The 26,979-nt window shown below is 44.1% G+C and overlaps 1 protein-coding gene across 2 annotated transcripts in view; it reads left to right on the top strand.

Annotated features, from left to right (window-relative positions):
* Window positions 1-26,979, top strand: part of clstn2 (calsyntenin 2) — a 166,418-nt gene that overhangs the window by 108,200 nt on the left and 31,239 nt on the right. For both annotated transcript variants that reach the window (XM_010888625.5, XM_020045473.3), the window contains exons 3-8: window positions 11,642-11,837; window positions 13,629-13,837; window positions 16,664-16,813; window positions 20,423-20,608; window positions 21,912-22,169; window positions 23,977-24,098. In XM_010888625.5, coding sequence (XP_010886927.2) covers window positions 11,642-11,837; window positions 13,629-13,837; window positions 16,664-16,813; window positions 20,423-20,608; window positions 21,912-22,169; window positions 23,977-24,098 — 1,121 coding nt within the window. The remainder of the gene's footprint in view (window positions 1-11,641; window positions 11,838-13,628; window positions 13,838-16,663; window positions 16,814-20,422; window positions 20,609-21,911; window positions 22,170-23,976; window positions 24,099-26,979) is intronic.

Genomic DNA, 26,979 nt, shown 5'->3' with positions numbered 1-26,979 from the left:
GAGTGTACTATCTGAAGGGCTGAAGACACTGAGTGTTGTAGGGGAGATGTTTTCCCAGACTGATGTGGAGATGCCAACTAGTGATGGAGTACAGGTGAAGGGGTCAGGGGAAGCTAGTTTCCGAAAGATTGGAGGAGATACACTGGTGGTGGAGTACAGGAGGGTCTGGAGGAGATGCCCAGTACTGGTGGTGGAGTACAGGTGGGTCTGGAGGAGATGCCCAGTACTGGTGGTGGAGTACAGGTGGATCTGGAGGAGATGCCCAGTACTGGTGGTGGAGTACAGGAGGGTCTGGAGGAGATGCCCAGTACTGGTGGTGGAGTACAGGAGGGTCTGGAGGAGATGCCCAGTACTGGTGGTGGAGTACAGGTGGGTCTGGAGGAGATGCCCAGTACTGGTGGTGGAGTACAGGAGGGTCTGGAGGAGATGCCCAGTACTGGTGGTGGAGTACAGGAGGGTCTGGAGGAGATGCCCAGTACTGGTGGTGGAGTACAGGAGGGTCTGGAGGAGATGCCCAGTACTGGTGGTGGAGTACAGGAGGGTCTGGAGGAGATGCCCAGTACTGGTGGTGGAGTACAGGAGGGTCTGGAGGAGATGCCCAGTACTGGTGGTGGAGTACAGGAGGGTCTGGAAGAGATGCCCAGTACTGGTGGTGGAGTACAGGTGGATCTGGAGGAGATGCCCAGTACTGGTGGTGGAGTACAGGTGGGTGGTGTTGTGAGGGGTGTCTCTGCTGAAGAGGATCAGGAGGAGCACCTGGACATATCTGATACCTCTGTCGACATGTTAGCAGTTGGTGACAATCACTCCACAATACAGATGATGTGAACGGGTTCCTGGACCAGACTTTTGAGAAATGGGTTAAATTGTCCATTATTTTCTTGATGAAGTGAAACGTGTGAGGTCTGCTGTGATGTTACAGAAGACTGTGGGGTTTGATGAGCTGAGTGCGAAATTGTGTTTCCGCTTGAGGAAATTTATTAATTCTGTCGCGACAGCTAAAGGTACTGGGAAACGTGGCGAGGTTAAGAGAAAAACTAAAACAATAATGATTATCACGCCTCACTGGGTGTCTTTTTCTCTCTGTCTGATTTGTCTGGGTGCTTTTCAGTGTTTCCTCTCTCCTTTCTACATGGTCGTGCTTTTAGTGTTGGTTCTCCCAATATTAATGGAGGAAGGAACAGGAATAAGACGGCTTGGGTGTTAGATGTAATTAAACAGAAACAGCTTCATTTAATGTAATTTCTCTACAGGAGACCCATAGTGATGAGACTAATGGGTTTTACTGGGCTATGTGTGGGAGGGGCAGCATGTACTCAGTCTAAACCCACTGCCGGGGAGGGGGGGGTGTTTTTTTCTCCTCCGGCTTAGAGGGGGGACTGTGTTACCAAGATCGTTGAGGGTCTGGTTTTATTGGTTGATACAGATGTTATTTGTACTGCGTTATATTTTTTTTATGTCTACGCTCCGACAGAGCTTATACCGGATTTTGATCGAATAATAGAGACCACAAGTCACTATGATCGAGAAGGTTGTTTGGTTTTTAGAGGGGACTGGAACTGTACAGTGGATTTTACTGTTGATCGCCCAATACTGCAAAAAATCCTATAACACTGCAAAAGCCTATTTATCTTTTTTCACATAAAAAAATCTAACCTTCCTGAAAATAAGAAAAAAAAATCTTAACAACCTCAAATTGTATTAGATTATACTGCTTGCTTTTTAGAAAATATGCTTGAATATCAAGAAATTAACCACTGGCAGATTATTTCATTTATTTCAAGCAAATATCTCCTCAAAATACATGTTCTTCTTTGTTTTAAAGACATTTTTTGCAGTGTAGCGAAGAACCTCGCGTACATTCGACAACTTCAGCTACGTCACTCAGTCTGGTGTATTAGCTGAGTTTGACATTTCTGGTGCGTGGAAGGTTCGTAATGTGTTGATTAGACAGTGCACAAGGCTGAAAGTTACTGATGGGCGGGTGAGGGCAGTAAGGTTTCCCAGGTTGCATCTCTCTGAGCTCTACTGTGGTGGGTTTGTGAGGTGTGATCAGCCTCTCATTGGTATGTTAACGTCAACATTTTGCGAAAAGGTTTTGCTGTTTTGGGAACAGTGGACGCCTACAGAAGGCAACTTTGTGTCTTTGAGACAATGGCGGGAGGTTGGGAACTGTTTTGGACTCGTTACTCTGCAGGAACCGCCCACTGCTGTAATGGAGTCGACACCCGGGCATTGATGTTTGCTTCGGGAGGTCTACTGGATGAGGGATTTTTTTGAGGTACTGTGTTAGCCCTTTCATGAGGCTTCTCATCCAGTGTCCTGTCAACGCGCTGTGCTTTCATTGTTAACAAAAAAAGGGCGGCGGATTTGGGGATTATATGTGAGTGCCTGTCAATCAGGTTGAAGGTGGAGCTCGGGCTTTTAGTCCAAAAGGATAAGTCATATTGTATAGAAGCCAATGTACACATTTTGGGTGGAAGTGTCCCATGCGTCCTCCCTGGAAGGGGTGTGGCCTGTGAGGTGGGTGTAGTCTGAAACTCATCTGTTGTTACGGTGTCCCAGATTGGTTTGTTTCACCTGGTCGGTGATTGGTTCTCCGCTTTGGGTGAATTTCTTTCTTCCCAACTGTTCATATCTAGACCAAAGTATAGTTTTGGTCGACGAGGTCTTGCTGCATTTTGAGGCAGCTAAATTATCAACTTGGAAGACAGAGAGGAATTGTATTCAGGAGCAGGGGTCTGTGGATGTGGTGGGCATGTTTGAGGGGATACTGGCAGCTAGACTGAGTGTTGAGTGTTGAGGATTACAAACTGGTTAGGAACCTTGAGTTGTACATGAGCATATGGGGCATTTCAGGGGTTGTTGTGTTCAGTTTCTGTGGAGGACGATTTTGTGTTGTGCTTTTAAGTTATGGTTACTTTAAACGTGTGTTTCTGTTTGTTTGAATATTTATTGTGTTGTGGGCTTTTAGGCCCAATAAAGACATTTTAAAACTCAGAACTCTCTCTCTCTCGCCCCCTTTCTTATGCCTTTCTGGCTCTACGCTCACACTCCCAATGTTCCCTCTTTTCATGGTGTAAATCAATGAGCTAAGTACTCAGGGCTCAAGTCTCTCTTCCTCTCCCACTTTCTCTCTTTATGTTGCCTCTACCTCTCCTTTTTAAAGAGGCTTTATTGGCATGGGAAACATTTGTTTACATTGCCAAAGCAAGTTGAAAAAAGAAATATATAATGTATAATGGAAGTGGAGGAAATCAGTAATTCCAAACACATAAACACACATGCTTCAAGAGGATAAAGGCCATTTGAATGTTATAGTTATCTACAGTGTTGTAACAATGCCTAAATAACTGAAGATGCAGTCTTTTCTACCTCCCATTTTGACCTAGATATGTAAAATGTTGTGCATAATTGTTGAATATAATCAGGACTTGGTAGGTTACTTTCTTAATGTAATCAGTTACTGTTACAAGTAGGCTTGGGTATTGAGTATCGAGTATTGATTGGAACCGGGACTAGCTTTGCGATTTTCCCAGTATCGTTCAAAAGTTTAAATTTCGATTCCTAGTTTCGATTCACAGTCCGCCGACCGGAAGAAGAAACCGCTGAACACCAACGAAGAAGCGTCCACCGAAGTGTGGTTTCGCTTTTCTAAACAGAACTTCGTAACCTCTGACTGTTTCATCCTAACGTTGTTGGTTCCAACGTGAATAACAATATCTCTGTACTCTCTATACTTGCCAGTTTTAGACTTCGCTAGCACCAGCCCCAGATTTGCAGCTACGTCGGTGGCTCTGCACCCCGGTAAACAGTGTACGATCGCCGGCTGATTCTTTAGTCTATTACTGCGGGTAATGGAATCGCCGATTACTAAAGTTTTTAGTTTTTCAAGGCCACCGGTAGAACATGCCTGCCGATCATTCCCCTCCGAACGATATTTCTCCTCCGTGTTGTAGCTACAATAATTACAATGATAAGGCATTTTAATGTAACTTAGCGTCGGGTGTTCAGGGGTGAGCAGTTCTCCTATTTATGCGTTCAAGATTCTTCTACACCCAGCGAACGTGTTTTCTCCACAGCAGGAGATATCTGTCCAGAACGCTCACGCATCCTGCCTGAGAAGGCAGATATGATCATTTTCCTAAACAAGAACTGTTTCTGATTTTATACTGTACCTGCTGCTAATCTGGACTGGGTTTTACAAGTTGTTTCTTATTGCTTCTTATTAGCTATTCTGCACCAGGTTAGCCCCTCAGTGAGAGCACGGTAACATGTTTAAGTTCCTGCAGCATCATACACTCATGCGTATATGTGTTTTCATTAGGTTTTCAAAAATAAAGCTCTCTTGAGGAAAGTGTATCCCTGTGAAAATATATTCATAATTTATAATATTTATATTCAAGTTCATAGATTTTATATTTACATTACAGTGAGAAATTCATAGTAAAGTTCATAGAATTAAAATGTATGGAGAAGATCAGACTATTTACTTCAGAAAGACCGTTGGTTAGCTAGCTTATTTAAAATATATTAAACTTTTTTGACCCTGCCTCTTAAAAGAATCGGAATCGAAACAAGGAATCGGAATAGTTCAAATTCAAACGATACCCAACCCTATTACAAGTTACCTGTCCAAATTTGTAATCAGTAACATTACCTTTGGATTACTCAAACTCAGTAACATAATCTTACTTTCTGATTACTTTCATATTAAAAGGCATTAGAAGACTAATAGGAATATAACCAACTGAACACCTTTTGTGGGATCAATCCATGTTAGAGTTTACATAGCTGGCCAAAAACAGAATTAGCATTTTACCTTATGGGTTATTATGTACAGTGCCTTTGTAAAGGGTTCCTATACCATTGCATTATAATTCAATATGATTGAGCTACATCTCTACATTATACACTAAAGGTCTGTCAGACATTCAGTCATTCCAATGTATTCAAAATCTCTCTACCAGAATGTGAGTTTTTATATGAACATATCACCCCAAATCTAAGGATGTGTTAGCCTATTCTGTTATTTGTGTTCTATTCATGTTTTTTAATGCTTAATTGTTGAAAAAGAAATGGCAGTTTCTTGAGGGCATTGACATTATTGTATATAAATAAACTGCGATTGTTAGGGCCACCTGCGATGGATTTTCAAAACGCAAATTACAAAAATAAACTGTGCACTCCATCTGAAAGTCAGTGTCGCCAGCAGAAAACGACGAAGTGATCGCACTTTTCTGAGATCCAGAGCAAGCAGAATCACATGGCTTACCTGTATGGAGTTGAGGTGGCTACATCAAATGCATTCTCCGCGGAAACTCCTCCTCAAATATCGTGATAAATTCCATATGTTTTATCTTGAAGGCAGCGCCATGTTAACAGCTGTCTGTCCAAAAAGTTGTCTAATCGTAAACAAGTCCTATATGAAAACGATACACCAGGTAGCCTATCACCTATCATTGTTCTGAGAAAGATGCGTCGATAGTAGATTACTAAATCACATTTAAAATGGGTCGGCTAATATTACAAATTCTCTGTTTATACCAGCAACATATTTTTTTAAACATTCAATTAAAAAATCAAACATGCAACGTCATAATTATTTATCGCACCTATTCTTTTTCAACGGAAGTAATCCAAGAAGTAAGACGAAGAAATTATATATTTTTTCGGAAGTATCTGTAATCTGATTACAATGTTTAAGAGGGTAATTAATGGTTTACAGCTACTGTTTTTTGTAATCAGTTACTCCCCAACTCTGAATATAATCACCCTCAATTAATTATAAAAGACATCGGTTTTGAGTATTTTGATTTGTTTCGCCCATCAATGTTGATTTCTCTTAATATTATTCTATATGATCCAAGCAATATACAGTAAGTCTCCCTAATGTGGTCATATATTTTGTCAGGAGATAGGGAAGGGCACCTGGCTTTCCACCTCATTTTGTGGGCGGTGTGCAGATGTACAGACCTGGGTCTCCAGAGAAGACAAGCTATATGAGCTCCTTTGGTAACAAGGTCCACCTCATTGAGACTGTATGGAGGTAATCAAATTTTTTCTTAATTCTAGGTCAACCACAGCCAGTATTCTGCCTCTGTGGACCCTCTGTTTAGGGCACGGTAGCGTTCTAATCCAATGTATCAAATAGCTCTTTATCTGCCATCCCATTGTTTAGTTGGGTCTAACTTTATTGCTGACCTGGGGCTTTGTGGTGTCTGTTTGTGAACAGAGCCCCGAGACTGGCTGGTTTAGAAACCTCTTCTTTACGTTCAGCTCTTTGTAGATTCCACTCTCTCTCTCTCTCACTCTCTCTCTCTCTGTGATGCACTCCAAGCCCAATACCTCATCTTTTGTTCTTTCCCGTGAGGACAAAACCCAACAATACTCAGACACTTTAATTTAATTTGTAAAAAGGATTTTTCGACATCGATGGTTGTCTTTGATCATAGCATCAGCGCTTGCCTCAGAGTATTTCTGTACTGCATACAGTAACTCAGTCACAGTTAACGACTTGCTGTACATGTTCCACCATCCCAAGGCTTAGCAGTTGGATGAGACTCAAATAACTATCAACCCAACACCCCAGTTCATCCACCAATTTACCGGTGCAATCATGATGTATCCCCTAAAAAGCAGCCAAGTAAATATGTATCTTTGTCTCTGATATTGAATTCCACTGTCCTCTTCGTGTGTGTGTATATGTGTGTGTGTGACTGTGTGAGCTGTGTTTTAGCCACAGGGGTCACACAGTTGGCTCTGCTATCTCCAAATGCAATTAGTATGCCCCCCCCCCATCTTAATGAAAGAGCCCAATGGGATTCTAATGAATTGTCCAGCGTGACAGGGAATGAGCATTGTCCTTGGTTGTGAGGTGACGGTGTTGAGCCACCAGCTGCCTACAGTGTGGATGGCTTCAGGGGTTGTTATAAAATGGAAGTTCAGTGTTGTTGTCAGAAAGAAAGAATGAGGTGCTGCTATAGAATTTTTTTGTTATTTGAGAAATGTCATAAGTTCATAGCTTGATCCATGGTGTAGCCTTTAGCTATTGTGTGCATGTGTGTGTATATGTGTGTACGTGTGTGTACGTGTGTGTGCACATGTGTGTGTATATGTGTGTGTATACGTGTGTATGTGGGTATGTGTGTGTGTGTGCATGTGTGTGTATATGTGTGTATGTGTGTGTATATGTGTGTATGTGTGTGTGCATGTGTGCGTATACGTGTATGTGTGTGTAGGTGTGTGTGGCCAGGTTCTTGCGTATGTGCGTACATGCTACTTTAATAGGCTGTTGTGGAGTACGTTCTAAAGCACTTGTGTTTAGAATAGACCTCTCATGTATTATCTCCCATAGCAACTGCAAGGTATCAGTTTGACCTGTTCACCGGCAGACGATCCTTCATTAGTCCACTCATTATCCCCACACAGCAGAGGAACATTCATCACTAAAGTCTACTATAGAACAAGAAACATTAATCACCAGAGTCTACCACAGGAGAAGGAACATTCATCACCAGAGTCTACTATAGAAGAAGAAACATTAATCCCCAAAGTCTACCATAGAAGAAGGAGCAAATATCACCAGTCTACAATAGAAAAAGGAACATTCATCACCAGAGTCTACCACAGAAGAAACATTAATCTCCCGAGTCTACAATAGAAAAAGGAACATTCATCACCAGAGACTACCACAGAAGAAGAAACATTCATCTCTAGAGTCTACAACAGAAAAAGGAACATTCACCACCAGAGTCTATCAAAGAAGAAGAAACATTCATCTCCAGGGTCCACAATAAAAGAAGAAACATTAATCTCCAGAGACTACTAAAGAACTTTCAACTCGTTAAGGAACATTTACCACTACAGTCTACCATAGAAAAAGAGCTCAGAGAGGCAAAACCTTTAATAACCTCTTCCTGCTCTACCTACCGCCACTGTGGTAGAGTGTTTGATAGTGTGTGAGTACTGGCAGCAGGTCATTAGCTTTGAGAGGCCTAATCTAGTGAGTGGTTAAAGAGAGGTGACGTGGGCTGGGCTGAGAGGTCAGAGGATGGGCCAATAAGAACTGTACTCCTCCCAGTGGGGCCGCCAAGAGAGACGTGCTTTAATGAGCACCCCAGCCGCGCACGCACACACACACACACACACACACACACACACACACACACACACACACACACACACTAGACTCTAAGGAAGTCTAATGTGATATTTGATTAAAAAAGGAGAATTAACTGGATGACGTCTTGTGTTTCTCAGTAGGAGGAAATTGGAAAGTCTGGCTTTTTAGTGTCTCTGTCCCAGATAGACGTCTGAAGAAGACCAGATGGACCAGCTCAGTGCAACGATTACTTTGAAGGATTACACTTCCATCGAAGTACACAGAGAAGAAACACAGATGGAATTCAAAATTATTCTTTTTTTACTTAACGTTATATTTTTATTTATCATGTTTTGTTTTTATTTACCATATTTACATTTAAATTTTCCATGTTATTTCTTAGATTTTAATAATTTAGTCGACGCCTAAATCCAGGGTGATTTACGGTTGGTGCCTTTATCTTCAGATACTCAGGTGGGAGACCCACGCAACTCAGAACAGTTCACCTACACAATAAAGTAGCTGAAGGCAAAGTCGTGCTAAGGAATAACAAAAAATAATAAAAACGGCAAGCATTAGTTCATGAAAGGCAATGTTGGAGGGAGGTAATTGGATTTCTTAGAACAGTTTTATTGGAACCAATCTTATAAGATTTCTGTTAGACTTCAATAACAGGATATTCATAGGAACACATCCTCCAGTGAGAATCCTATAAACTGGTTTCAAATCCTAGATTTCTTTGATTTGGGGTCCCCCTCCCCGACTTAAAGATATGTAGGTGTTCTGATATGTTGCATTGCTATTTACTTCCTGTAGGAGAAACACGCCAATTTGAGACTCTTAATGGCTCCGGTAGATTCCGATGACGCGGTCGGCCATGGAGCATTATCCACCAGCAGTGCTCATGAGAGCCAGTCTAAGTGATGTTTGTGGAAGACACAAAGTGCCCTTCTGCTGACACAACAGGAATGTACTTCCCTGACGTTGATATATTGCACTGACATGTCTTTCTCACTTCGTCAATACATTCCCGTCACCTGACTCGTGACATGTTACAGGAGAATGTATTGATGTCCGAAAAGGATGGAGCACGAGATGGCTTTGAATCCAAACCGGTGGTGGTAAATAAAGGATAAACAAATGTCCTACCCGGGGAAGTGGTTCATCAACACAGTTTATTTCATGTTTACTTCAAAGTAATACACGTGATTTCCAAAGTTCTGTGTTAGGGATTAGGCTGAGAACTGTTGATGACCAGTTTAACTGCCAGTGTTGGCATTCTGGGTGGAGATCGATGCCGTTCTGGCCTGGGGACACTGATAATGTATCTGAGACATTGTAGGGGCTGCAGCTGTCGTCTGTAGAAGGGCCACTGACACTGTTCACAGACAAATTGTTCCGGATACAGATTGTTCCAATAAGGGCATTCTCTAGAAAAGGCCCGATGGATCTCTTTCTGGAGGTTGCAGTTTGTTTCAAACCAGATTAATGTGTTTAATTGACTTCATCAATGACCAGCCAGCTCTTAATCTCTCCTGGACGTTCTAATTTACAGAACCGAACCGCTGAGAGGAAATGTTTTGATTCGATTCCCCAGCGCTCTGCCGGTGTCCCTGTTGTACACACACTGCACATATAGTGCGCGATTGCATTGCCTTTCCCGTCCAGCAGAATATGTGCACGGTGTTGGATGAGCCTGGCCACGCTTATCTTCCTCCAAGCACTGCGCCCGCTGTATTCATGTTATTATTTTCCCTCTCCGTGCACCCCGCCGCTCCGCGCCCATTGTGGAGGACATTTGATGTCGATAAGGCATTGTGGGGGGATAATATAGAGGGGACATTTAAACCGCAAGTCCGGGCGGCCGCACAGATGAATGGACCGCAGTAGGGTAAACTGTTATTCCACCGCTCCTGATGGAGAGAAACGTGAACGTGCGGAATGAGTTCTAACAAAAAATAAAGAGAGAGAAAGAGTTAGGGATGGAGAATGGAGGGGAAGTGAGGCGAGGATGGGCGCAGTAAGAGAAATGGACAATTCGGCTTATCAGGGCTTGGCAGTAGGACTGGAACATGCAAGGGACAGCCCCGGCGCTTTTTGTTCTGGACGTCCTGCTGGATTTAAGTGATATCGCCTGTCAGGGGGTCGGAGGCTCAAGGCTTTTCCCTTACAGGCGTCTCCCAAATCCCTGAAAAGAACTCCATGACTGGTAGAGATGGTTCCAGAATCTGAATCCTGTTAAAAATAAGCCCAACAAAATATCTATTGTTGAGTCGGCATAGTAGGTGAGGGAACTGTACTTATTTTCCTCTTGACTACACCTCTGGTGTCGGGCCCTTATTTATTTTCTGTCTGCGTCGGATGCTGACAAACATCACTGTTCAACGGTGTGACTGTGACTGGAATGTGAGGCCATAACCAAGACATATTATGAACACTCTTTCCAGCCCATTGCCACATTTCTTCTGCAGGAAGGGGGAGGGCGCTCTGAGGTGGGTTTCAACTCGTGATCTGGGAGGTGGGTTTTAACCCGTGATCTGGGAGGTGGGTTTTAACCCGTGATCTGGGAGGTGGGTTTCAACCCGTGATCTGGGAGGTGGGTTTTAACCAGTGATCTGGGAGGTGGGTTTTAACCCGTGATCTGGGAGGTGGGTTTTAACCAGTGATCTGGGAGGTGGGTGTTAACCAGTGATCTGGGAGGTGGGTTTTAACCCGTGATCTGGGAGGAGGGCTTCAACCCGTGATCTGGGAGGTGGGTTTCAACCCGTGATCTGGGAGGTGGGTTTTAACCCGTGATCTGGGAGGTGGGTTTTAACCCGTGATCTGGGAGGTGGGTTTTAACCCATGATCTGGGAGGTGGGTTTTAAACTGTGATCTGGGAGGTGGGTTTTAAACTGTGATCTGGGAGGTGGGTTTTAACCCGTGATCTGGGAGGTGGGTTTTAACCTGTGATCTGGGAGGTGGGTTTTAAACTGGGTGTCTGAGAGGTGGGTTTTAACCAGTGATCTGGGAGGTGGGTTTTAACCAGTGGTCTGAGAGGTGGGTTTTAACCAGTGATCTGAGAGGTGGGTTTTAAACTGTGATCTGGGAGGTGGGTTTTAAACTGTGATCTGGGAGGTGGGTTTTAACCCGTGATCTGGGAGGTGGGTTTTAACCTGTGATCTGGGAGGTGGGTTTTAAACTGGGTGTCTGAGAGGTGGGTTTTAACCAGTGATCTGGGAGGTGGGTTTTAACCAGTGGTCTGAGAGGTGGGTTTTAACCAGTGATCTGAGAGGTGGGTTTTAAACTGGGTGTCTGAGAGGTGGGTTTTAAACTGGGTGTCTGAGAGGTGGGTTTTAACCAGCGGTCTGAGAGGTGGGTTATAACCAGTGGTCCGGGTATTGAGGTCCCAATGTTTTGCTCCATCAAAGGACCTGTGTTGTTTTGTCCAGTGGTGTGTTGACAGCCTTCATTATCTTTTCATTAATTACATCTCTGTTCTCCTTCTCCTGCCTTCCTTCTCCTGTCCTCCTCATGTCCTCTTCCTTGTCCTTGCAGGGGAGATCTGTGCGTTTAAGATCCACGGGCAGGAGGCCCCGTTTGAGGCGGAGGTCCTGAACAGGACATCAGGGGAGGGGGTCCTGCGGGCCATTGGCCCAGTGGACTGTGAGGCCCAGAAGGAGTACACCTTCATCATCCAGGCCTATGACTGTGGGTCTGGGGCCAACGGGGCTGGCTGGAAAAAATCACATAAGTAAGAAATGTGTGTCTGTGTCTGTCTGTCTGTGTGTGTCTGTCTTTGTGTGTCTATGTGTGTGTCTGTCTGTCTGTGTCTGTCTGTCTGTGTCTGTCTTTGTGTGTCTATGTGTGTCTATGTGTGTGTGTGTCTGTCTGTGTCTGTCTGTATTTGTGTGTGTCTGTCTTTGTGTGTCTGTGTGTGTGTGTCTGTCTGTGTCTGTCTATGTGTCTCTTTGCGTGCCAACGTCAATTTGACAAAAGCGTCATCCTTTCTAGCCATGACCGACTTGCTGAATGTTCAGCTCTCTTGATGTTTGTCATTAGTGGGAACCTGAAGGCTCCTCATGAGGCAGACAGTTGAGGACAACAGCACATCAAGGCCCTGTGGCCCCGGTGTGATGAAGTGCTATTGAAAGCTTGGCTCTACTCTGGTCTGATACTGTCACTGAGGGAGGGAGGGAGGGATGGGAAGGATTTCACAGTTTGGGCATCTTTGATTAATATCTCTTGACAAAGAGTTATGGTCCCGTGTGTGTGCGTTCGTGTGTGTGCTTTCGTGTGCGTGCGCGTGCGTGTGCGTGTGAGGGAGAGAAAGCGAGAGTGTGAGAGTGTTTGTGACAGTATATGTGTGTGGGATTGTGTACCTCGGCTAAGCAACATCACTGCAGGATATTGTAAGTAGGTGTCGTTAAGTGAATGTCTTTAATTTGGAAGACATCCTAGAGCAGTGCACCCACCATCACTTCCTGTCACGCCAGGTCACTGTCAGCAGATTTATAGGTGGCATTTGGGGAAACTGGACTATTTAATTTACTTTGTATGTGTTATTAATGTATTTAAATATAAATGTCAATATTAATGAATATAAATGTCAATATTAATAAATATAAATGTGTTTAATGCAGAAAATATTCATTAGATTTTTTTATATACTCAGTTGATTGGTATTGTTTGATCGAATTTAAAAAGGATTTAAAAAGAACCAGCCAACTGTAGAGTAGATTATATTCCCCCGGGGCACAAGCCATGCTTCACTACCTCACCTTCTATACAGCACAGCTATTAAACACAGGGTTTAATACAGCACAGCTATTAAACACAGGGTTTAATACAGCACAACTAGTAAACACAGGGTTTTATACAGCACAGCTATTAAACACAGGGTTTTATACAGCACAGCTATTAAACACAGGGTTTTATACAGCACAGCTATTAAACACAGGGTTTTATACAGCACAACTAGTAAACACAGGGTTTTATACAGCACAACTAGTAATCACAGGGTTTTATACAGCACAACTAGTAAATACAGGGTTTTATACAGCACAGCTATTAAACACAGGGTTTTATACAGCACAGCTATTAAACACAGGGTTTTATACAGCACAGCTATTAAACACAGGGTTTTATACAGCACAACTAGTAAACACAGGGTTTTATACAGCGCAGCTATTAAACACAGGGTTTCATACAGCACAGCTAGTCAACACAGGTTGTTATACAGCACAACTAGTCAACACAGGTTGTTATACAGCACAACTAGTAAACACAGGGTTTTATACAGGATAACTAGTAAACACAGGGTTTTATACAGGATAACTAGTAAACACAGGGTTTTATACAGGACAACATTTTTAACATGTTACTGTCTGTGTGTCTCTATCTATTTGTCTTTCACTTTGTGAATGTCTCCCTCCCTCCATCCCTCCCTCTAACCCTCTCTCTCCTCCTCCTTCCTACCCTCTCCCTCTAACCCTCTCTCTCCTCCTCCCTCCCTCTAACCCTCTCTCTCCTCATCCCTCCCCAGGGCGGTGGTGCACATCCAGGTGGATGATGTAAATGAGTTCTCTCCAGTGTTCCAGGAGCTGGAGTACCACGCTGCGGTGACGGAGGGGAAGATCTACGACAACATCCTGCAGGTGGAGGCTACGGACCAGGACTGTTCCCCACAGTACAGCCAGATCTGCAACTACGACATTGTCACACCCGACACACCATTTGCCATCGACCGCAACGGTCAGTAACCTTTAACCCGCGTCCTTTGAACACATCACCTGCAGGTCAAACTCACCTGACCTCAACATTCATTTTGCGGCTCTCTCCAGACTCTCCTTACTTATTGTTCAGGATTTAAAGTAGGCTGATGGTCACAACACTTCGGTGTTCTCTGTCCCAGCTATGAAACAAACTGTTCCTTTGGTCTACCAACTGGCTGGTCGTCATTTTCATAGTCATTAGCACAAGTTTCTAGGTCGACCTACGCTCAGTACCCTTGGCTAATTTCATAATTGAATCCACAACTTCACTGCAGCCAGGGATCTTCTGCAACACACTCGTTCTATTCAGAGCACATCTCCCACAGCGTTTCTCTGTCCTTCATGGACTCATGGTCTGATCACAGCTCCCTGTTATATGGGCTGATCAGAAACTGGATCCATCTCTGTGTGATCAGCAGGAACAGACAGGCCAGAACCACGCCAGGCACTCCCCCCGCCAGCCATCTCTGCTAACCACTCCATCCCTTCCCTTTCGCGTCCTCTCTCCTTTTGTGTTTCATCCATTCTCTGTCTCCGCCTTCCTCTTCCTTTGTTCCCGCAGTGCTCTTCCTCTCATTTTGTCTGCTTTGGCTCCAGCCCTCTGTCGTCCCCTGGGGGGACAGGCGGTTGGCTCTTTCCGGGGGCCTGTGTCTGCCAGGCCGGCAGTGCCAGGTGGCTTTGCCTGGTCCTGTGACCTTCCCGGGCTGAGCGGTGGTCCTGGCACTTCCAGTGCTCCATTAAGGCTCAGCCCGGTGATGCATAGAGGCCCACAGAGTGTGTTTTGCACCAAGGGGGGATTCTGGCTCCATCGTTAACGGTGGATCAGAGGATTGAGTGGATTATTTAAAACAACAAAAAAAATTTAAAAAACTTGCTCAGAGAGCGGGATGGACGGAGAGACGGGCGGGTTGAGATGGAGCAATTGAGGAACAGGGAGAGACACGGAGACGGATGACAGAGAATGGGTGAGCCAGAAGGACAGAGAGACAAGACGAGAGAATGGACAGAGAATGGGCGAGCCAGAAGGACAGAGAGACAATACGAGAGAAAGGACAGAGAATGGGCGAGCCAGAAGGACAGAGAGACAATACGAGAGAATGGACCGAGAAGAGGACACACAGAGAGTGGAGGAGTAATGAGGGGGAAAGACCCAGACCCCGTAGTTCTGTCTCACTGAGCGTTGACGGTTCTCTGGGTTTTCCCTTAAAGTTTACTCTCTCCCTGATTGTTCGTGAACAGCTGAAAAGGAGGATGCTGTCGCGGTTTGAGAGTTTATAAGCCTTTGGTTAATTTCCTAAATTCCATGTAATTGCCTGTAAACTGAATTAAGTCGACTCCTCGATATCCAGATTCTTCTCATTCTGGCTTTCCACAACATTATACATCTTATATTTCCCTAACCTCCGGAACCCACGAAACATGTCTTTTTTTTTTATACTCATCCCAACCACTGCTATGTATCTGCTGTGTACTGTATACGGGACTTCAACCACCCTGTCATATCTAATATACATGTACATTACACCTGAGTCATTTAACAGACAATCAACAGTAGGGCGATGACACATTTTGATTGTTTTTGGTGTTTAACCCCCCATGTGGATCGGACACACAGCCCCGATGTTGCGTACGCCAGGTGGTACCAACCGGTGTTCCTGACGGGACCGTGAGAGCCGAAGGCCACGCTAGTTTTTGTGGTTGCAGATGTTGTGTTCGCATTTGGTTCAGCAGTAAAAAAAAAAAAAAAAAAAAAGGAAAACACACTCAATTTAGGTATTCTTCGACTGAGCTGACGGAAAACCTGGAAGGAATTCTGTGCAAATGTGGGAGCGTTTCCGTTAAGTGTCAACAACTTTAAAGTGGATGAACAGCTCACTGGGGCACATCTAGATCTGAGTTTGGTAAAACACATGTGGAATCTGATGAGCCTTGTGGGTGTTGACAGCAAAGTAGAATTGGGGAATACACGATCCATTTATAGATAACAGTCACCTCCAAAATGTGTGGCGCAGGTGATAAAATGGTTTTCTATGTTTTGTGCACCCTTCCTGGAAGGGATCTTAGAACATTTCACAACACAGAATATTTTCACATCCTTGAGATACTTCGATCTGTGCTTATAAACATCCGTCGTCAATTCAAACCGCAGGTTTTCAATGCGATTTGTTCAAGACAGTTTGTTGTCAGTTTACCATTCCTGTGTGGACTTGGATTTGTGTTTGGGGCCGTAATCTTGCTGGGAGATCCACCTGTGGAAAGGTTTCAGCCTCCCTGGCAGCCAGCAAACACGCAGGTTTTTGGCAAGCATGTCCTAGCACTTGATAGTTGATGATGCCATTGATCAGGGCCCTAGGACCCACGGAAGAGAAATAACAACCTGTCACTTTAGATTTGTGAGTTGCCTTTTGGTGACTGATGACAAAAAGATTGTGGATGTGAGTAACCTCATTTTATACACTGTCAAAACAGGAGGTCATGGAAGGCACAATCCACTTCCTGAAGACTGACCATGTTAATGCAGATGTAATGTGGTTGGATTTCATCTATAAGAATTCCTACGGGGCGCTAAGCAATTTGAAAGCTATATTTATAAGAAGAATTATGTATTACTTAATGAGCCAATAAACGTTTTCTCTGAACAACTGTGTTTGTATGAAACAGAAGAGTCTTCCCATATTGTTTTGCCTCAGATGTTTTCTGGGGGCATTCTGGAGTTTTGTGTGTAAGGGGACAATGGCTTTCTTGGCCGCGTTGTTTTTTTATCAGCGTCTCGAAACTTTAATGAAGCTGTTCTCTTTGTCTCCAGGCAACATCAGAAACACTGAGCGCCTGAGCTACGACAAGCAGCAGCGCTACCAGATCATGGTGACGGCCTTCGACTGTGGCCAGAAGAGGGCAACGGACAGTGTGCCGGTGCATATTGACGTCAAGCCTGTCTGCAAACCTGGCTGGCAAGGTCAGTGCGCCTGAAGTACACTCCCTACACACAGCACAGATCTAAGTGGCGGATCCCGTACATTCCTAACAGGTTCCTAGGCATTTGATTGGTCAGTTCGAGTTGGTAGTTAGAGTGTAGAGGCAGGCCCCCACTGTGGCTGGTTAAGAGCAGCAATATAACTCACTACCATTCATATTAAATGTTCTCCGGTTAGGGCCGAGCGGCACTTCGAAATCCCAACGAAACATTCCACACTCCTGACAAAATGGTTGCCAGCAGGCCTCGTCAGGGAGCTTGTCTGTAGCGTTATCCGTGTGTCTGCACTGGCGTTGCCCTTTTCTTCCCTTTCCCCCTGCGTCCAGCAGGCTGCTCCCGGAGAAAGAGGAAGGAGCTTATAGCTACACCATCGCGCTCCTCGATTCTCTGGATCGTACAGTCCTGCGCTTGATTTCGTGTTACCCAAGAAATCCAGGTCAAGGACCCCTGTGGAGTGTGGAAGAGGGAAATACAGCGGCATCCCAGACAAGCCAAGGAAGAGAGACAAACTGACAGAGAGTGAGAGAGACAGAGAAAGAGAGAGACAGAGATGGATAGAAAGACAAAGAGAGACTGAGGGAGACTAGAGAGAGAGGGAAGAATAGATAGGGGAGAAAATAGAGGAGAGGGGACATTTTAGCATATCCAATTTTAGAACGGAGCCCTGAGGGAGAAGGAAACAGTGTGTTAGGAGAAGCAGAGGGAACTTGACGGGATCTTGTTTGGCACTGCTGTGGTATTTGTACAGCTAAAGCCTTGACAGGCAGGCAGGCAGAGATGTCACTAAGACACAACATGAGAGGACTGTCTGAGAAGACAAAGCAGGGTACCCGGGATACTTCATCTTCACCATCTAATATCATCTAACTTTCCTTAAAGATCGAACCGGCATTTTTGTGAAACAGCGTCACTGGTTTATTTCAGTTTTGTTCCCCCGGAAGCCCGGACAAAAAAGATACGTGGTACACATTGCTTGGATCCGTCGTGCGTGTGATGGTGTCTGAGGGCACACCAAAAAATGTTTTGGTTTGTGGCCACAGCTTTGTAATTGTAATATTCCAAATGAAGGATTCTATCTTAAAAGACATTGTGTGATTTCTGTTGCTTGAAATTGGGCCAGAGGTGTTCCATTACCTGCATGCTGGCTCATATAGTCCCGAGAGGGGGGGGCGGTGGTTGGCCTGATACTAAAGGGCAACTCTCCATGAGACATTCTCTGTAAATGTCACCCTCAAATAGAGCTACAGGTCTAAAAGTCCTCAACACCACAGCAACGGACAGTTCATGCCGTACTGCCGCAAAGTACTGTTTCCTTCCCGTGGTTCTTTGGCTTGAAGAGAGACATCATTTCTGCCCTTGGAGCAATAAAACAATTAGAAACATGTTGTGCTCACACAGAAGTCTTGTTAATACTGGATAATGTTGTGTTTTCCAGCAGTACGGATGAGGGGAAGTGATTCTCTTAGGCATGACGCATCAGCGCCTTAACAAGGAAGTTACACAGCTTTCTGCCTATCAGCAGTCAGAGTCTGTAACACCTGGACTATAATAGGAAATGGGCACGAGTGGGTGTGGTATGTTGGCAATAAACCGTGAATCCTGAGATGCCTTATTGCTAATATAAACTGGTTACCTACGCAATTGAAGCAGTAAAACAATATGTGATGTCATACCTTTGGTACAATTCATAATAATTCAAGACGATGGCGACTGCAATATATTTCCATTACCAGGATAGGCAGGTAGATGTCGGATTATGTCCTCCCAATAGGAAAAGATTACTTAACAATCACACCCAATGACTATCTCAAAGGGACAATACAAACATCTCTGCGTGTCTTTTGACAAGACGGCTGACTGTGTAGTCTCGGTGTCACACCCCTGGTCACGTCATTTTACTCTCTAAGTGTTTGGCCTTGAATATATCTAGATACGGACTTGACAGCTGTCAACCGGCACCTCCACGCTCAGCAGTAAAATGGCCATTACTGTTCCCTACACTATAAAAAAGGTCTGGTGCGGCCCGCAGATACACACGGAGGGTAATCGAAATATAAAATGGGTGACAAAGATGACAGACCAGGCCGTTGAGAGGGGATGGCTTGCCTCACTGGAGCTGTCATGTACTTGGAGTATGTAATTCGCCTCTTACTTTTTCAGTATTTCTACCTCTTTCTCTCAGTGTCTTCCTCTTCTCTCTCTCTCTTTCTATCTCTCTCTCTGGCTCCCTAATTATCTGTCTCGCTCGCTCTCTCACTGTTGTTACCTCTTTCTCTCTCTCACTGTGGTTACCTCTCTATCTCCTTCTCTCTCTCTCGCTCTCTCTCGTAAATCTTTTTTCTCTCATTCCCTTTCGTTCTCCTTCCCTCTCCCTCTTTTTCTCTGGAGTACAGCTCGCTTCATCTCTCTCTCTTTGCTTGGTTATAGCCCACACATCATGGTTGATCCTTCCAGTCACCCGTCCCATTCTCTTGTTTTCTGGTATGCCACTTTGGTCCGGTAGAAAACTGACGCTTCTTTTGGTGATGGATTCTGCAATTATTGGCTTATTATAGTTCACATCACTACTCTTTCTCAAATTTTACTGGTTCACTTCATATTCTGTTCAACCCCATTTCTTTTCGCACTGTGATTCTGTGGTTTTTCTAGCCGAATCAGCAGAGGAGATTTGACGCTGATGTTGCAGAGTGATGGTTAGAAGGCCTGGAGCTCCATACATCTGTCTGATTTAGAAACTCTCTGAAATAAAATGTCTTAACCGGAGTCTGCCACTCGAAAATACTGTAAATAACAACCTTGTTTGTGACATATTTGAGCAGTGAATCATGTACAATGATCCCATTTATGGAGAGATGTAAGTGTTTGCTCACATTGTCTGCACAGTTGTTAGCATTAGCCTTGGTCACGGTGGAAACATTCCAATTCCTGGCCTAACACCTGAATTTAGTTTAAGCTCTGACAGGTTAACCTCTCGTATTTTGTCAGATAAGGGTTTTTCCTTGGATTCAAAAGGCTGTGATGCCATACCCCTGTCAGGCGTGTCATCAACACTCCACTGTGTGACATAGATTAGCAAGCACGGTTGGTTAGCAGTTAGCGTAACCTAACCTGCCGTGTCAGTACCTCATGTCTCCGTAAGCTTCTTGGCGCGTGAAGTCATCCATCACCTTTTCGGCTTTAGTGAGTTTTACTCTGTGATGCCTTGCATTCAGAGGCTTGCTCTGGAATTTAGTGGGAACCTTTTTCTCTGTAACATTGTTGCTGTGCTGAAGCTAGCCTAGCGATAGTGGGGCGCAGTGAAAGAAAATGTGATGCTAAGCTAAAAAAAGAGGTCTGACCTTCAGACCAAGCAAAAAAGTGTTGAATATTACAACGGTATAACAGAAGAAGTTATCCAGTAGCTGAATGCATTTATAATATTTGATTTGTTTTCAAGTTATGATATTATTTTTTTTACCCAGTGTGGCACAATGATGTTGTGTTTTAATGCACAAAAAACACCAGCCTTGGTATCTGATCACCAAGCATTTGACCAAACCCATTTACTAATGGGAAAAACAAATAATATATACTTCCCTCTGTTTCTCTAAGGTTGGAACAAACGAGTAGACTATGAGCCCGGAACAGGAAGCAAGCAACTGTTTCCCAAGATGCACCTGGAGACATGTGATGGCCCACTCTCGGCCGTGAAAGCCATGGTAGAACTGCAGACCAGTCACATCGGGAAGGGCTGCGATCGAGAGACCTACTCCGAGAAGTCCCTGCAGAAACTCTGTGGTAACCTACTTAACATTAAAAATGACCTAGAAAAATACCGGTAACGTTTCAGCCTGTGGGAACTTTTGTGCATTATGTGGTGATAACACTAATCACTACAGAATTTGAATAGACAATAATGTGTATTGTTTTAAACAAACGTCTCACTCTGCCCATTTATGGTTACCAATTATCTACTCGAGTTCAGCATTTTCTGCCACTTTTATTAATTTCAATATGTCTAATTGTCAAAGTATCAATTCATAGAGTTATTTAATGGTGATTTGTAAAACATAGAATGTCTATTTCAAATCTACCTTGACTATTACCAATTCTGAAAATCTGCTCAAGTGAAAATGCTCAGTGTGAAGTGTTGAAATTGTAACCTGTCTCTGATTTCTACTGCATCTCCTTATATTTGTATTCCTGTTGTGCTAAAGGTGAAGCGTGGTATGGTTAGTTTTAACAATGCGATATGTAGCATTAACTTGTCTACTTGCTATATTAATTTAGAAGTCTTTCTCTACTTCTAAAGTGTGCAAAGTTTGCAATACAGTCACCCTTTCAAAGCTACCTTATCTTTATCTAATACGCAATAAAACTAATTCTTATTGGAGTTTTTTTAACAACATTAATGTCTGTGAGAATACAAATCCTGGTACACAAACAGTGAATATAAAAGCTTTTTCATGAGGGCCACTAAAGATCAAGGCAACAATATCCACGTTTGACTTAAACAAAATAATCTACTTCATTTATCATTCAGAGAAAGGTTGATGTTTGATTGAGGTATTCCTAGCTTTCAGGGTCAGACACGAGCTGGTCGATACTTAACCATAAATGAGACACGGGTCTTGGATTAGTCAAGGACCCCTCACAACTGAACAAGTATCAGACTGGGTCTCATCGCGCTTTTTCTCTCTCTCTCTCTCTCTTTCTCTCTGTCTCTTCTCACAGTGACAATCTCAAGACAGCTAGTATAGTCCAGGGTGTGTACTAACGCTGACCTATTGATTGACAGACATGAATGTTGTTGTTCAAAGGGGTGGTTAGGGATGATTTTGACTGACCTACTAAGTCAATCAGACTTCTCCCTCTTCATGGAGAGGAGACTAACATCAAAAACCCTTTGTCATCAAAGTGTGTTCTGGTCTGTAACAGTTCGGCCTCCTATTTCCGTACTGTTACATTCAAAACTGAATTGTCACCACAGTGACCCCCTGTGGGGATATCACAAGGTTATAGGTTTTCTAAGTATCCTTTTAACTGAGCATTAAACGGCCCCCCCCCTGGTGATTGTTCTCGATTTCAATTGGTCCTCAAGGTGCGGCGTCCGGCAGCACGGACCTTCTCCCCGCCCCCAGCTTTTACACCAACTGGACGGCCTCGCTGCTGACGGACAGCGGCAGGGACAGCGACCTCATCTTCCGCTTTGACGGGCGCCAGGCGGCTAACGTGCCAGAGCAGGTGGTGCCACAGAACCTGACCGACCAGTTCACCGTCGCCACGTGGATGAAGCATGGCCCCAGCCCGGGTCTGAGGGCCGAGAAGGAGACCCTGCTCTGCAACTCTGACAAGACGGGTGAGACCAGTTGACAGGTCCCCTCCTAGGTCATTGTGTGGTGGTGGAGGTGGTTAAACTGTGGGCCAAACTGCTCTCCGGTCGAAAGATTTTGAGCCAGAGACAAACGTAAAACAATCTGTGGCCGGACCGCCGTCACACTGGTCGTCACGACCCTTGACCCTAGGCCCAAACCAAACCCATGCAGAAGGGCGGTGCTGACCGGTACACAACTTTAACAGCCCTAAAGTTGTGTGATGGTGATGACTCGGCGAGCCGTTGTCCCTCTAATCACAGTGACTAATAAAAAATGCAATCAAACAGTTGATAAGAGAGCAGCAGAAAAGCCAGTTGGTTTGCCATTTTATTACCCTTTGCTGTGGAGATAGGGGGAGAGGAATAGAGTGGACACGGGAGGCTAACTAAGAAGCAGCAAGATGTTGCTTAGCAGCCGTGAGGGAAGATTGTTGCCACTGCTTTAAGTAATTTCAAGCTATTAGCTAGCTCATGTTAGCATGTGTTCAAATGACCACCAACGTGGTTGGACTATTGACCTGGTCTTCACAGGAACTGACCGGTATCCAGCAAAGGCTCCTAGACATTGCTAAGTATCTCTTTAAGGACAGTTTGAACCGGTGTGGGACAGAGGATCAGCGTGTTCCCAATCTTGTGTGGTGGTGGTGGTGTAGTCATGTAAATGCAGAGGTTGTTTCGTCATCTAGGCACTTCTGGTTCCACAGCAGAATTAGCAGAGCTGTGGTGCTGTGACAGCTAGCTTGACAGGGTGTTATTGACCCCATCGATCACTGTACTCCGCTCACACTGCGTGATGTGGGGAGTCCATGAATTAGCAAAAGCAAAACAGCCCTATGAGTAACCCCGACACTCCCTCTGAAAAGCATGGGAAAGTGACGTGGGTGCCACAGTGACCGAGTGACATTTATCAGGCTCCCTTGTCAAAGTGGCAAGGTTTCAAATGGGGGGTTTCGCACTGACAAGGCCCTCTGGCCATTACAACACAAATAACACATTTACATAGAGCTCTGCTTCAGACAGGACAGCCTTTGTAGAGTATCCTTTTTAATCATATAGTAACCGCCCAGTGAAGAGGTCTCATTTAATGTTCTCATTCGTCTGCTTAACGGGAGCATTTTGACTGTCTTCAAATCATATCTCTGGGGAAAGCATAATATTTTTTCAAAAACCCTACTTCAAACGTGCATAGTTTGTTTAAAGGAATGCCATGATGTAACACTCCTGAGTGGGCTGTGAGGTCTAAAGAAGGATGCGCTGGTCAATCAGCATTTTACTCACATAAATATTCATGTTGACCGGTAAAGCCCAGAACATTCTGTCGTTGGGGTATGCCGGCACCATTCCAACAGAAAAAACAAATCTTATGTCTTGATTACATTTACACTGGAAGATTATTTCACTCATAGTGCAAGTAATAGGTAATATTTCATAGAAATCTGGAAAAACAGGAGAGTTACTTTAACTTAATGCTTTTCTTGTTGGATAAAGTCCCAGATAACATATAAAAAGAGTATTTAATATAGTATACCCAGGTTAGAAAGTTTTTCTGGAAATCATTAAAATAGTAACGAACAGTATGCTATTATTATTTGTTATTTGTGTTGTCTTCCTACCACTTTGCTGTTAGCTACTACATTTTATTAGGCTGTAATTACTAACGCTGCAGTGTTTTTCCACCTGGATTCCTCAATGAATGTGGCGCTGGATAACAGCCTCTGCTGAATGACTGAGGTGTGAACATCTACAAGCCGCCGGTAATGACTCTCACGTTGTGTGACATTCTCTCCTCCAGAGATGAACCGGCATCACTACTCCTTATACGTTCACAACTGCCGGCTGGTCCTCCTCCTCCGAAGGGACTTCACCCAGGTGGACACTTTCCGCCCGGCAGAGTTCCACTGGAAACTGGAGCAGGTGAGCTGACCTCTGAACTTTCACCTTTGACCAAAACAGGATGGGTATGCAAACGCAGTGCTGTGGGTGGGGTGAGGGGGGGGGGGGGTGGGGGGGGGGGGCAAAACCCTGCAGGAACTGATTAAGACCTGGACGCCATTGCCACTAACCAACAGGCAGAAATGTAACCGCAATTGCTGCTAATATAAATGGTAAAACACAAAACAAGTTTTTAACAAAGACCCTATAAAATATGTCTAGCCTTTTCGAAAATTATGTTTCCAGTGGGTACATTGTCTTTCTTTAAATTGCTATAATTCATACAGAAAAAAGGCCCCCTCACATTGTGCTATTACCTCACACCTCTCACAGTCCTCAGCTATGTGTACCTGTGTGTGTGTATGTTTGTGCGTGTGTCAAAGCGGTTGGTTTGGGGTGTTTTTCTCAATTTTCTCCTATCATTACTGCTGCAGTAAGAGGTCATTGCTGCAGAGAGCTCTTCATCATGATTACGTCCTGCTACCTCCGCTCCTCTCCCCACAGCAGATAAGAGGGACCACACACACACACACACACAACTCACACACACACACAACTCATGCATGCACACGCACACACACGCACACAAACGCAGGAGATTCTATCCATAGTAAGAGCTCACCTTCTCTTTCTGCTGTGTTAATGTTCAGAAAGTCATTGAACTAAATTACTGTGAAAGACATTACTTCAGTACAACAGAGCATATCTGTTTGAAAACTGTCAACATGACTAAGAACTACCTGTTTCTTTGATATAGAAATCTAGTTCTAATTTTATTCAAAATGAATTTAAATGAATAAAGGCAAACCTAGAGAGGACCCAGGCTCAGAGGGGAGACCAGTCAAATTAAGAGTACAAATTGTAATAATTAATAAATGCATGTGGGCTGAGTCCAGAGTCTATTTAAACTTAGTCCAGGTCAGGAGCATGACCAGATGGACAAGGACAGGGATAACACAGGGGAGGGAGGAGGTGTCAGCACAGTGGCAGCTGAAATCGTCAGGTATCATCTTGATCTACAACACAACCAGGAGGACTTTGGACAGGGACAGTAATGGGTCTTTCAAGCCTGGTACTCCTCAGGTGTGGACCAGGACCTCATGTTTAAAACGGCAAGAGACAGTGGAAATTTAGAAAATGCATAATAATATAGCATTGTAAGACCTTGAGGCAGAGACAGGGCGTCCGGTGACACTGCAGCCCTATCTGGGGGAGGGTCCAGACAGGGCCCAACAGGCAGGAAATCAATCCACCCACATTGCAACCCACACCGCAACCACCCTGAATGAGGGCCGAGTATTGCCAGCAGAGTGCAGCCCAATGCACAAGTGCGCAACAGAGAGACAACAACAAGACAATGACTCCGCCCCCGAATGACATTGGAGGGAGGGCACCCCAGTGGCGATGAGAGCCCACCTGGCAAGACAGCAAGGGTGGACAGTATCAAGCCTTTCTGGTCAACTTCACGGCCCTGGGCCAGGCTACACTTAATCATAGATCATGCTGTAGAGATGAGTCTTTAGTAGACACTTGAAAGTTTGCACTGAGTTTGCATTTCTAACCTTAATTGGCAGATTATTCCACAGTAGTGGAGCTCTATGAGAAAAGGCCCTGCCTCCGGCTGTTTGTTTAGAAATTCTAGGTACAATTAAAAGGCATCTTGCGATCTAAGGTTACGTGTAGGTATGTATGGTTCATTTCAGCAAGGTAAGTAGGAGCAAGTCCATGTATTGATTTATAATCAGCCCTAACCCTAACAGGCAGCCAGTGTAAAGAGGCTAGTACCGGAGTAATGTGTTACATTTTTTTGTTCTAGTTAGGATTCTAGCAGCCGTGTGCAGCACTAATTGAAGTGTATTTATTGATTTGTCAAGGTAACCGGAAAGAAGAGCATTGCAGTAATTTTTCTGCATCCATTTTTGATATAAAGTTTCAGATTTTTGCAATGTTTCGAAGATGAAAATAAGCAACTCTTGAGATATATTTTATATGTTCTTCAAAGGAGAGGTCAGGGTCAAGGGTAACGCAGAGGTTTCTTACAGTTTTTTGGGATACGACCATGCAGCCGTCGAGGTTCACAGTGAGATCTGCTAACAACAGTCTTTGTTTTTTGGGTCCTAAAACGAGCATTTCTGTTTTTCTTGAGTTTAAAAGCAAGAAGTGCTCTGTCCTCCACTTCCTAATATCTGAAACGCATGCTTCCAAAGTAGCTCATTTTGGGGCTTCTCCATGCTTCGTTGAAATATATAACTGTGTGTCATGAGCATAATAGTGAAAATGTACATTGTGATTCCGGATTAACCCAGAGAGAGCATATATAGTGAGAACAATAATGGGCCCAGAACCGACCCTTGAGGAACACCAAAATATACCTTTAATTTGTCAGAAGATATGCCATCCACACATACGAACCGATATCTTTCAGATAAATAAGATTTAAACCAGGCTACAACATGTCCACTTAGCCCAATATGGGTTTCCAGTCTCTCTAAGAGAAGGGAGTGATCAATAGTGTCAAAAGCAGCACTAAGATCAAGAAGCAACAGGACGGATGCGGAACCTTTGTCTGAGGCCATTAGAAGGTCATTTGTTACCTTCACGAGTGCAGTCTCAGTACTATGATGTGATCTGAAACCGGACTGGAGTATTTCATAAATGTTATTTATCTTCAAGAAGGCATTCCGTTTTTGGGAAACACGTTTTGAGAGGAACTAAGAGTTTTGAGAGGAACAAGATGTTTGATATTGGCCTATAATTTTTTTATATGTTATTTTGAGTTAGTTTGGTACACATCCAGAGGAAAGGGAGCAATTTATTATGTTCAACATTGGCTGACCTAGCACAGGAAATAGCTCCTTAAGTA

The sequence above is a fragment of the Esox lucius genome, chromosome 3 (genome assembly GCF_011004845.1).
Source record: "Esox lucius isolate fEsoLuc1 chromosome 3, fEsoLuc1.pri, whole genome shotgun sequence".
NCBI lineage: Eukaryota > Metazoa > Chordata > Actinopteri > Esociformes > Esocidae > Esox > Esox lucius.
The sequence above is the reverse complement of the archived record's forward strand: the minus strand, read 5'-3'. Positions and strand labels throughout refer to the sequence as shown.